Source organism: Camarhynchus parvulus, chromosome 6 (assembly GCF_901933205.1).
Source record: "Camarhynchus parvulus chromosome 6, STF_HiC, whole genome shotgun sequence".
Classification (NCBI taxonomy): Eukaryota; Metazoa; Chordata; class Aves; order Passeriformes; family Thraupidae; genus Camarhynchus; species Camarhynchus parvulus.
In genome coordinates this window covers 924,184-936,677 of record NC_044576.1, presented here as the reverse complement: position 1 = coordinate 936,677, position 12,494 = coordinate 924,184, and the positions used below count along the sequence as shown (strand labels likewise).

At 48.9% G+C, this 12,494-nt stretch overlaps 1 protein-coding gene across 1 annotated transcript in view; it reads left to right on the top strand.

Moving 5' to 3' along the window:
- HK1 (hexokinase 1) overlaps positions 1-12,494 on the top strand; it is a 37,428-nt gene that overhangs the window by 20,356 nt on the left and 4,578 nt on the right. The window contains exons 6-16 of the mRNA XM_030950858.1: positions 1,053-1,152; positions 1,235-1,418; positions 1,587-1,742; positions 3,399-3,632; positions 4,774-5,078; positions 6,000-6,148; positions 6,249-6,368; positions 7,217-7,312; positions 8,029-8,128; positions 10,327-10,510; positions 12,237-12,392. Of these exons, the coding sequence (XP_030806718.1) occupies positions 1,053-1,152; positions 1,235-1,418; positions 1,587-1,742; positions 3,399-3,632; positions 4,774-5,078; positions 6,000-6,148; positions 6,249-6,368; positions 7,217-7,312; positions 8,029-8,128; positions 10,327-10,510; positions 12,237-12,392 (1,784 nt within the window). The remainder of the gene's footprint in view (positions 1-1,052; positions 1,153-1,234; positions 1,419-1,586; positions 1,743-3,398; positions 3,633-4,773; positions 5,079-5,999; positions 6,149-6,248; positions 6,369-7,216; positions 7,313-8,028; positions 8,129-10,326; positions 10,511-12,236; positions 12,393-12,494) is intronic.

The following is a 12,494-nucleotide window of genomic DNA, read 5'->3' as shown; positions in this document are numbered from 1 at the left end:
CAGTTACTATCATTAGACTTGGCAGGATCTCACACACTGGAAAGGAATGGCTGCATGTAATTTATTTAATTACATTATTTTCGTATTAAAATCTTCACTTGAAATAAAACACATTGATGATTTAAGTGAATCTATAGGAAATATTTTCTAGATTGATGCCTCAAGCAACTGCTTCAGATCATTCCATGATGTTTCAGTGCAAAGCTCCTTCTCCCTCGTGTATGGGCCTTTTCTTTCCTGCCTGTGTGAGAGCAGGCCTGTGCTCTCTAGAGTGATCCTGGTGCTGTTTTATTGCTTGCATTAGTCTGCTCTCGCTGCCTTCTTGGGTACGTGGGATGGGGAACTGGCAGACAGAACAGGGAATATTTTAAAAGATGAGCTGTGGTATTCAGACAGATTATTTGTCTCCTGTTCCTTGTGAGACTCTTTGCTGAAAGCAAACTGGTGAGGAACAGGAGCAGCATTTTCCAGAGCAGCCCTGTGGCCCAAGCTGTTGGAATTTGAAATGTAGGGAATTCTCAGGAACTTTGGGCCTGTCAGCCAAAGTTTAGAATTAAACACAGGATTTGATCTGAGACCTTGGGAAAGGCTCCCAAACTAAGGTGCTACAAGCAAGACTGTGGATTTATAGTTTGAAGCAGAAGCATCTTAGGCAAGTGGGGAAAGTTTCGAGTTTTAGAGTTTAAGATATAAAAATAAAAGTAGCTACAAGGGTAAACAAGAAGTTTATAATGCAATACTGTAGGTTTGTGTGTTATAATATGATTGACTAAGAAGGCTTACACTGTAGCATGAGTCCATAAGATGAAATATTTAAGGATTGAGTCAGAAACATATATAGTGCTTTATTAGTCAATAAATCCTTAAAAGGTCTTGTAACTAGGAGTTTTGTGACCTTCTGAACCATACAGTAAATATGTGAGCCAAACTTACCCTTCCTACCTACGTAGAAGATAAAAAAATAAACCACATCATCAAAACCAACTCAGAGGTCCTGTCTGTAACTCATTCAAAACTCCTTCCAAAATCCCCGTCCCCCTGTTGCTCCCCAGGACTATGATGCAGACATCATGGCTGTGGTGAACGACACCGTGGGCACCATGATGACCTGTGGCTTTGACGACCAGCGCTGCGAAGTCGGCCTCATCATCGGTAACGCTCGGGGCGGGCGCGGGGCTGCTCTGCCTCTGCCTGCGCGGCCTGCTCAGCACCTCCTGCTCTCCTTCCCCCCCAGGCACGGGCACCAATGCCTGCTACATGGAGGAGATGAGGCACATCGACCTGGTGGAGGGGGATGAGGGCAGGATGTGCATTAACACCGAGTGGGGCGCCGTCGGGGACGACGGCTCGCTGGAGGACATCAGGACCGAGTTCGATCGGGAGATTGACCGCGGATCCCTTAATCCTGGCAAGCAGCTGTGAGTCATTTGTGGACATTTGTTTTCTGTTCTGTGCCCCATTTCCCTCTTGTGTTAACAATTCTGCAGCTCAGTAAAGCTTTGCCTGTGGTGAGGCAAACCTCTGGCTGGGCTCTGCTTCCCGGTGTTGCCCATGGATTCGTGGGTGACTGCTGTCCTCTCCTGCAGGTTTGAGAAGATGGTCAGTGGGCTGTACATGGGGGAGCTGGTAAGGCTCATCCTGGTGAAGATGGCCAAGGAGGGGCTGCTCTTTGAGGGGAGAATCACCCCTGAGCTTCTCACCAAAGGGAAGTTTGAGACAAAGCATGTTTCTGCCATTGAAAAGTGAGTAATGTATCCCTTTTCACTCCTTGGGCTTCACAGTGACTCTGAATGTTAATTTTCCTGCTCTTTTTGCTTTGTGGGCAAGTGTGCTGCATTGGGGGTGTCTGCCATTCCCCTAGCAGACAATCTGTGCTCTCCCCACAGATTTCTCCCTTCTTTGTGTTGGGAGGAACTCTAAAGTCTGCCAGTCCATGCAGCTTTCAGGGTACGAGCTGCAGTACCTCTCTCACTGCTCACAGAGCTGCTGCCCTGCCAGCTAAACATGGGAGTGAGTTGGCTTAGTGCCTCCTAGCAAATGCTTGTGCTGCTCCTTGTTGTATCCCTGGGATTGCTGGGCAGAAGGAAAACAAGTGTGACAAGGCAGAGCATTCAGTCTCGTAGGCAGGGCCGGGTGCTGCACAGTGACCTCTGAGCTATGTGCCAGTTGGTTTCTTAGAGTGTCATCACCCCTTTGGTCAGTACTCACAGGCTCTTCCCTGCTGTGTTTTTAAAATTCACGTCACTGGGATAGTTTGTACCATAGTCATTGGGCTGGATTTTCTTTTTGAAATTACAAGTACGACTCCAAGAGAACAGCCAGTAACTTCTATAATGCCTGTTCCTCCTGCCACAGTTTACTCCTCTCCCTGCAGACCATGTTGTCAGAACAGCTTTTCATTAAATTTTAGCTTTTCATTTGTTTTAACCACAGAGGTCTGTGCTGTGGACCAAGGTAATGTTGAACAGCAGTGAGAAAAATGCAATTATTGAGAAATTCAGTTACTAAGAGCAAAAATTTGCCCTGAAATCCCACCTTACTTCCTGAAGAGGCAGTTTGGTTATAAGTAGGGGGCACATGCCTGTGCAGCTCCAAATTTCTAGCTGGTGCTAGCAAGATGCAAGAGTCCTTAAAAAGATGTATGGAGTGCACTTAGGGATGACAAGATATATACCCGTTGTATTTTTGTCTGGGAAATGGCTGAGCTGGACAAGGAGAAGTTTGGCCAGATTTGCTCTCAGGCTGGATGCTAATGAGAAGGAAAAAAAATGCAAGAGGCAGAGATTCAGTGGGGTTGTAAAAGCCTGAAAAGAGACCTGTTAGGATGAAATTGCTTGGGCAACCTTTGCTCAGGGTTTTGTCTTTCACACTGGGCCTAATTTATCAAGACATGCAAGGGAATTAGTATGGGATTAGGTGTGTGCCAGGCCTGTGCTGAACTGTGGGGCTAGTGCTTCATGCTTGAGAGAAGCCATTTGCAGTTTAAAGCATCACTGTAATGAAGAAACATTTCAGTTCCTCCAGGTCCTCCCCATGGTGTGGCTGCTGTGGTACCTGGAATTGCATTGTTTGTAGGTGGCATGTGGTACCTGGAATTGCATTGTTTGTAGGTGGCATGTGGTACCTGGTACCTGCATTGTTTGTAGGTGGCATGTTTGCACCAGGAAACAGGCTTTAGTGGAAATATGCTTTAATGGAATCAGCTTTAATGGAAAGCTTTTCCATCTATGAATGAATGTATGTTCAGAGGGTTTTATTTCAAGCCTCGTGGAGCGTTCTAGGCCAGATTTCTAAGAAATATTCTTCCTAACTTTCTCAAACCCCAGGCAGGCAGGGACCCCCATGTTTGGATGTTCCTCAGTCCTGTGCCCACTGAGGAGTCCCCATTTGCTTTGCAGGAGCAAAGAAGGTCTGAACAAAGCCAAAGAGATCCTGACCAGGCTGGGGGTGGAGCCGTCCCACGAGGACTGCATCGCTGTGCAGCACGTCTGCACCATCGTGTCCTTCCGCTCCGCCAACCTGGTGGCCTCCACGCTGGGTGCCATCCTCAACCAGCTGAGGGACAACAAGGGCGTGGGCCGCCTGCGCACCACCGTGGGCGTGGATGGTTCTCTCTACAAGATGCACCCACAGTGAGTGCCCCTGCTCCTGCCACTGGCACTTCTACTGCCACGGGCTCTGCTTTGCAAAGGGGTTGTCCCAGGGCATCACCCAGGCAGGCTCTGGTTTGCCTGCTGTCCCAGGGCATCACCCAGGTGGGCTCTGGTTTGCCTGCTGTCCCAGGGTATCACCCAGGCAGGCTCTGGTTTGTCTGCTGTCCCAGGATATCACCCAGGTGGGCTCTGGTTTGCCTGCTCCGGTATCCCCAGGGCTATTTTGCTATTCCCAGGCACAGGCTCTGGTTTGGTTTGCCTATTGTCCCAGGACATCACCCAGGTGGGCTCTGGTTTGTCTGTGGTCCCAGGACATCACCCAGGCAGGCTCTGGTTTGCCTCTTGTCCCAGGACATCACCCAGGTGGGCTTTGGTTTGCCTGTGGTCCCAGGGTCACCCAGGCAGGCTCTGGTTTGTCTGTGGTCCCAGGACATTACCCAGGCAGGCTCTGGTTTGCCTCTTGTCCCAGGACATCACCCAGGCAGGCTCTGGTTTGCCTGTGGTCCCAGGGGATCACTCAGGCAGGCTCTGGTTTGTCTGTGGTCCCAGGATCACCCAGGCAGGCTCTGGTTTGCCTCTTGTCCCAGGACATCACCCAGGTGGGCTTTGGTTTGCCTGTGGTCCCAGGGTCACTCAGGCAGGCTCTGGTTTGCCTGTGGTCCCAGGGTCACCCAGGTAGGCTCTGGTTTGCCTGTGGTCCCAGGACATCACCCAGGCAGGCTCTGGTTTGCCTGTTGTCCCAGGACATCAGTGCTTTGGTTTGCCTGGGGTCCGGCCCAGCAGGCCGTTGCCTGTGGTCCCAGGACAGCACCCAGGTGGGCTCTGGTGTAGGTTTTGCAGGGAAGGGGCAGTGCAGAATCTGGGGGATATGCAGTGCAGATTCTGGGGTGGATGCAGCACAGACTCTGGGGAGGATGGAGCACAGATTTTGGTGGGAAGATCAGTGATGATTTTGAGGGGTGGCACCGCAGGTTTTGCAGGAAAGGGCAGCGCACATTTTGGGGTGGATGCAGCGCACATTCTGAGGGGTATGCAGCGCACATTCTGGGGGGGATGCAGCACAGATTTAGGGCCTGGGCAGTGCAGAGGCCGGCCTTGCAGCCTGCCCTCCCCCCCACAGGTACGCCCGGCGCTTGCACAAGACCACGCGGCGCCTGGTGCCCGACTCGGAGGTGCGGTTCCTGCTGTCGGAGAGCGGCAGCGGCAAGGGCGCGGCCATGGTGACGGCCGTGGCGTACCGGCTGGCCGAGCAGCACCGCCTCATCGACGAGACCCTGGCCGAGTTCAAGCTCACCCACGAGCAGCTGCTGCAGGTGAAGAAGAGGATGAGGGCGGAGATGGAGGCGGGGCTGAAGAAGAAGACTCACGACACCGCCAAAGTGAAGATGCTGCCCACCTTCGTGCGCAGCACGCCGGATGGGACAGGTAGAGCGTTCCCTCGCTGCAGTGGGGGTGCTGGCTTGGTTACAGCCCCAAAACTGGCTCCCAGGGTGGGGTTTGGCAAAGCTGAGCAGATCTGGTGCAACCAAAGAGGAGCCTGAGCTGTGCAAAGGAAGAGATCTCAGTACTGGCCCCTGTGCTGGTTGCTGGCAGTCTGATCCTGTGTCCTTGCCTCAGGGTGCGAGCAAAGTCACAGCTTGAGGGGGAAAACCACAGCTGGGATGCTGCAGACATCTTTTATGGAAAACCCTTTCCTTAGGATTTTTCCTCCTGAGAAGCTGAGAGGCCTCAGGAACAAAATGTAAACAATGGTTATCTGCTGCTGTGGAATGCAACAGGTGCATCTGTGATTGGGCCACGTTGGATGTTTTAATTAATGGCCAATCACAGCCCAGCTGGCTTGGACAGAGAGCCAAGCCACAAACCTTTGTTATCATTCCTTCCTATTCTATTCTTAGCTAGCCTTCTGATGGAATCCTTTCTTCTATTCTTTTAGTATAGTTTTAATATAATATATATCATAAAATAATAAATCAAGCCTTCTGGAACATGGAGTCAGATCCTCGTCTCTTCCCTCAATCCAAAAACCCCTGTGAATGCCGTCACACTGGGGTCATAAACCCAAACCCATATGACCCAAACCCAAAGTACCCATTCCTTGGGTACTTTGCATTTCAGGGTGGCTGGCCAAATTTCAGCTCTCTCTCCAGGAACAATTGTGTGGGTCCTTTTTCCCTTATTGATTTAAAGGAAAACAAAATAATCAGAGCAGCATCTGAAGGCCTCCTTTGATGAAGATCTTCCCAACTGAGTTTTTAGGAGATTTTCTATCAAAATACTTTAAAAGAAGCATTTCTTCAGATTTTACTTATGGTTCTTCAAATATGCACACATATTCTTTTACAGAGAATGGAGACTTTCTGGCACTTGACCTTGGAGGGACAAACTTTAGAGTTTTGCTGGTGAAAATCCGCAGTGGTAAAAGGAGAACAGTGGAGATGCACAACAAGATCTATGCCATTCCCATAGAGGTGATGCAGGGAACAGGAGAAGAGGTATTTGTGTTTCTCTTTGGCTGCACTGCTGCTTTTTAAGTAACTCCTTAAGAGCACATAACATGTACAACTTCAAATATTATGACTTTTCTCTTCAAAGCTGTTTGATCACATCGTTACCTGCATTTCTGACTTCCTGGATTATATGGGGATAAAAGGAGCACGTCTTCCTCTTGGCTTCACCTTTTCCTTCCCTTGCAAGCAGACCAGTCTGGATGCTGTAAGTTCCTTAGTATCTTTTCAATCTGCTTCTGTTCTTATGCCAGACCTGGTTTCTCTGCCTTCGTACCATCCACGTGACACTTACAGGAAGGTCACACGAGGGGAAGGTTCCTGTGCTGACCCTGATCAGTATAGCTGCTCCTATAAATAGTTCCTTTAAGGGTGGTAATGCAAATGCTGCCCATGGCTGTGACAGATAAGAGCATTTAAATTTTCCATGGTGGTCATAGCCCTTTTTTAAGGCATTCTGTTTTTTCCAGCTGTGTAAACCTGCTGGTCTGTGACACTTCCCTGGTTCTGCGAGCAGTAAGCAAAAGTCCATCCCTGCTGCCAGTGCCTATTCCCAGATGATCTTGTCTCACTGGATGGAGTGGTTGCACCAGAGTCTGTGGGCTGTGTCACCCTAAGGGTGACAGCGTGGCCTGCAGCACATCCCTGGCAAATGGATTTGTGTTCTTTGCATTTATGTGTTCAGTTTCTTCACTGCCATATCCTTAGACTAACCTCTGTAGCTGTTAATAGTTTCCTGTGTACTTAGCTGGGGTTTCTTTTAAGAAAGGCATATTTTCTGTAATACTTTTTGGGGTTTTTGAGTTTGTTGTTCCTGTCACTTTTTTTTTTTTTAAAGTTTGTTGCATTGCTCTGGAAATGTAGACCCCAATCACAATTAGTTGTTTTAGATGCAAATTCAACATACTGAGGAGATATTCCTTTTCACAGAAACTCTTATATAAAACATCACACTAAAGTGATGTTTTACAGAAGAGATTGGGTATTTGAGATGCTAAGTGTACAGAATAACATCTGAGTCCTAACAACTTGATAACCTCTTTTCTTGCTTTATAGGGTATCCTTCTGAATTGGACAAAAGGCTTCAAAGCTACAGACTGTGAGGGAGAAGATGTGGTATATTTACTTAGAGAAGGAATTAAAAGAAGAGAGGTGATTTTTCTTTCTTTTTTTTCCCTCATTCTGCTCCTCTCCAGACTTGACAGACCTTGTGGGTCAGGCTGGCTGCCTCTCACAGGATCTGTGTGCCTTGTAGACAGAGGCTGTGCCTCCTGTCTTGCACAGAAGACTGTTTTTCCCCAGAGGCTTCTGACTTTCCACATTTGCCAGAACTTTCAAGGCTTCTTTCAACCTCTGTAGCAATTTCCGCATGCGTGGAGAAAGCAGGAGTTTTTGAAATGGTGACTGTGGGAATGAACCTTGGTGCACCCTAAAGGAGAGTTTTCTCCTCCTCTTCTTGATCTTGAAAAAGCCTCAACCACTTTAGCCAAAACTTTCTAGGAAGGGAAGAAAAACAGCCTGAGAAAGGTGTTAATTTTGTACAGATTTTATCCACCAATGAAAAGGAAATCTTAAAAGCTTTGTTACTGGAGTTGCTACACAACTGCTGCGATGCTGAATGTTCATACCATGTGCCTATGTAAAAGATGTGTGCTTAAACATACTTAAGCCAGGGATAAATTTCATTCTGAAGACAGTCTCTCACAGGTAGAGCACGTACCTTAGCTGCCTGCTGGTAGATTAGGTTCCTGTTTTTGCATGTGTGAAATGAGGCTGGTGATTTCAGTTGTTTCCAGTGTGTTTCTACATCATCCCCTTTGGTGGGAGGGACTCACTGCTATTTTCTCACTGCTATTTTCTCCCCAAAGGAATTTGACTTGGATGTGGTGGCTGTGGTGAATGACACAGTGGGCACAATGATGACTTGTGCTTATGAAGATCCAAACTGTGAAATTGGGCTCATTGTAGGTACGTGTTAGAGCTGGTTTTTATTAAACAACACATCCACACATCTGTCTGTGTTCTCATGGAGGCATCCCTGTGGTTAGCTGAAAATAAAGCTAGGATTTCTAGGAGTAAAAGAGAGCAAAATTCAACAGCCAGCTAATTTCTGTCCACAGTCAGTCAAGATGAGCAGAGGCTGTGATGCACAATAAATCCTGCCTGTTTTATCTGATAAAGGCACAGTGCTGCTTGGGAGGAGAGCAGATGTGGGCTCAGGCAGCCTCAGCAACTCCTGTTAGTTTAGCCTGTCAGAGTGTCCCTGCTGAGTGTTCTGGTGGGCCACAGCTTTCCTCAAGCCAGTGCTTGTCAATTTAGGACATGAAACAGCACGACGTGTTCACACTGCTGTTTTCAAGGTGGAAAAGGGAAGTTTATTTTCTGACTCTAACATTTATAGATTTTCAAAAGTGACAGTGGATTGGAGGGTGAAAGTGCCACCTCTCCAATGACACTGGACAAACCAACAGTCCATCAAATTTTTTCTCTTCTATAAAAGAATGCAAAGCTATAAGTCATTTACAAAAAAGTATGTGAAAAAATTTGTTACAAGAATATAAACATCAGAAAGCTTAGAAATCTTAAAAAATCAGGGCGACAAGTGGTCTCTCAGAATAAAGCTGCAGAGTGCAGCCACAATTCCCAGATGGCATGTGCTGGAGAGCTGTGACAGCCTGAGCACAGTGACACACAGCTCCCCTCCCAGCAGTGACACAGCTGAAGGAATTCCACTGGCTGCTGCCTTTGCAAATGCTTGGGCAGCCTGAGTCACAGGGCAGTTTGAATTCCCAGAGCTCTCCAGAGGAATGAGTGTTCCATGGGAAGGAAGGGGACAAGGCACCTGCAAGCTTTAGGAGTGCTCTCAGTTGGGAGGTGGCTTGTAGGAAAATAAAACCCCACCAATGTCTCCTGCAGACAGCTGGAAGGCATCCAGGATGAGTCAGCAGGGTGCAGTGTGGGTAGGAAGCCGTGCCTGAGCAGCTCCACGGTGGCTGTTTGCAGGAGCCAGAGCTCCCTGCAGGAAGGACAGCGTGTCCTTGGGGTGCTCACACACCCCCTGGGGACTGTCCACTGCAGCCCTGCCAGACCTGCTGTGCAGCCAGCGTGTCTGTGGGCAGAGCAGGGTGCCAGAGGGGGCCTGGGCACCGCTGGGATAAGGGGAATGAGAGCCCCAGGCTCTGACAGCTCCTCTGCCCTGCCTGGCTGGCAGCACCTGAGGGAGCCTGGCCACTGGTGGCAATCTGCAGTTGGGTTTGGTCTGGTTTGCTCCTGCAGACCTGGCTCTCAGCCTGCACACCCAGACATTTCCCCTGCCAAACCCTGGGCTGGGGCTCGGCTCTCCTGCAGCAGGGGAGTGCTGTGGGAGGATCTATTTTAGCTCAGACTGTATTGATGTAATTCCCTAAAAACATGGCAAAAGAAAACAGACGTGCTGTAGCAACTGCTATATCATCTGGGATGCAGGATTTAATGAGAGTTTAAGTAACTTCAAGAGAACTTTTGCCCTGGTAGCAGCTAAAGCTGCCGCTCTTTGCTAACAAAGCTTTCCTCCCTAAAGACCTCTGTGTACATGGAGCACTTTGCCACACTCCTTAGGATCCTCTTTGAAAAAATATCAGATATGGCCTCATCTCAACATGGAAGTAACCTTCCTGCTGGAGAACATGAGCAATTAAAATCAGAAAACCCCCCAAGCAATCAGCTGGTAAAACCCCTGCTGCCTCAGAACTTGCTGAGGTTTCCAGTTCAGTATATTTTCCCCTGAATTCTGTGGATGTTTGGGCTTTGTGGAAGGTATTCCCAATTGCAAAATCCAGCTGTCTGCTTCCTGTAGTGTTGGGCTCAGAAGCATGTGAGATTTTGTGTGCTGAAAGTGCTGCCCTGCTCTTCCTCCCTGCAGTGTGGGACCCCCAGCCCAGCTGGCCTGGGTGAGCTTCCTCTCTGAGCCTCCCTGAGCAATTCACCACAGGAGTCATGTTCTCCTTCAGTTTAGGGCTGCTGAAGAGTCAGGGTTTGGGTTTTTTTTGTGATGTTTCAAATGATGAGTCAACTACTCCTTTCAGAAAAAAACCCCCACATTCAACATCCCCCAGCAGGTTTGTCAGGTGTGGCTTTAGTGTGTTTTTGTTCCAACCCAAGATAACCTGAGTGTTTGTTTGTTTCAGGAACGGGCAGCAATGCCTGTTACATGGAGGAGATGAGGAACATAGAGATGGTGGATGGTGAGCAGGGCAGGATGTGTGTGAACACGGAGTGGGGAGCCTTTGGGGACAACGGCTGCCTGGATGACATCAGGACAATATATGACAAAGCAGTCGATGACTTCTCCCTGAATGCTGGCAAGCAGAGGTACTGCAGCACAAATGGGTGCTGGGCCTGTCAGCCAGGCTGCCTTAAGTGCTTTTGAGACAGAACTGGGTTTCTCCCAGCTGAGAAAGGAGAGGTTGAGAGTGGAAAATGACTGCAGTCCTGCTATCCCATGGGATCTCCCCTTTCTGTGCTTTTCCTGGACAATGCTTTTTTGTGACTTATTTGCTGCCTGGGACTCCACAGCAGGGCTTTTGGTGAGGACTTCAAAAGTCTTGAAATTACGATGAGACCCTTTTTCTCATCCTGTGCTGCATGGAGGGGGATAAGATGGCTAGTCATTCTTTTACTCTGCGTCTCAGGTTAATCTCTTTTAGCTGAACTCTCTTTGTAGAGGGCTGTGCCTGTGGCAGTCCTGAACTCACACCAGCTGGCGTGGTTAAAGCTTGGAGCTGCTCACTGGGAAGCAGTCAGGAGCTCTCAAGCAGTTGCAGGCAGCTCTTGTTTCAGGCAATTTTCTGGATGGGATAGGTCACGTTAGAGGGCCTGCCTTTCTTGCTTCTGGAGTTTGGTCCCCTTTTTGGGGCTCAGCTTTTGTTTGGGCAAGTGCTTCCCTGTCCCCTTCAAGAAAAACCTGACAAGGAGGTGTACCCAGTACCCAGCACTAATAAAACTGGGCTGAGACTGTTGCTTGCTCGGACTACAAACTTTCATCATTTCTTTGCAGCAGTGCTTTGATGCCAGGAGCTTTTAAAAAGATTTTGTGACTAGAATAAGTCTGCCCACAAAAACCTGAGGAGTACAGACAAGCTGGCAAGTCCCATGGGAAGCCCTTTAGAAGCTGAGGCTCAAACAGACCCAGAGGGGCAGACGTGGAGCGAGCCTGATGCAGCAGCAGAGCTGGCATGGAGTAAGCAGCCAAAGGCAGCAGTGGAGACTGCCAGGGGAATAATTTATTCCAGAGATAGTCAGGCACTCAGGAGGGAGGACACTTGCTGGGTACAAGCTTGGGAGAGCTCAGGGTATTAAATGGACTGTGTGGCCTGCTTCCAGCAGGATGGCGTGCTGGGCTCTGCTCAGGCCAGGGCACAAACCCTGCTGTGGAGCTTCAGGAGGTGAAATAAAGGATGCATCACTGAATGCCCTTCTCAGGAAATTGGGCTGTTCAGTTCTTGTTGGTAAGGACACAACTTACAGACCCCAAAATGCTCCATTCAGACCAGGAGGGGAGGGAGAGCAAAACACAGCTGTTACCTTTTCCAAACAGAAAAAGCTCAGTGGCTCCATGCAGCAAAATTGCAGGGAAATCACAAGGTCCAGTCACTGGAAATGCAGTGTTTTTAAGGGAGTCCTGTGCTTCAAAACCAACCCTGTGCAAGATAAAGGATGGGGAAAACCATGTCCAGCCTGTTCACAGGACCACTGACCTGCGAGTTGGCAAATTGGTGGTCCAGGGTTGGTTTTGCTCTTCAGTTAATTCGAGCACCTGGTTTCCAGTAGGCAACCAGTTGTCCCAAAACTCCAGGGAGGAACCAAGCTGTCTTGAACCCCTCTCAGCCCCCAACTTCTGCACACAGGACCCAAGTTTCCCACTTGCAGTCTTGCCTCAGGCTAGAGAGGGGAAATATCTTCCACCTGCAGACAGGATAAGGAATGTCCCAGGAGTGATGCTTGGCCCTGGCATCTACAGCTCTCTGTGCACCTGGCTGATAATGATGCTGCCTTTGCACACGTGGACAGGCTCCCTCTGAACTATCTTTCCTTGCAGGTATGAGAAAATGATCAGTGGGATGTACCTGGGGGAAATAGTTCGCAATATTTTGATCGACTTCACCAAACGGGGTTTCCTGTTCCGAGGCCAGATTTCAGAGACACTGAAGACCAGGCACATCTTTGAAACCAAGTTCCTTTCTCAGATTGAGAGGTAAGAGCACTGCAGGGGAGGTGAAATAGTGTAGTAGTGTTCATCTGGTGACACTGCTGGATGGGAGGGACAGCTGGAGAGCGTTGCTTGCTTCTCTGGAGA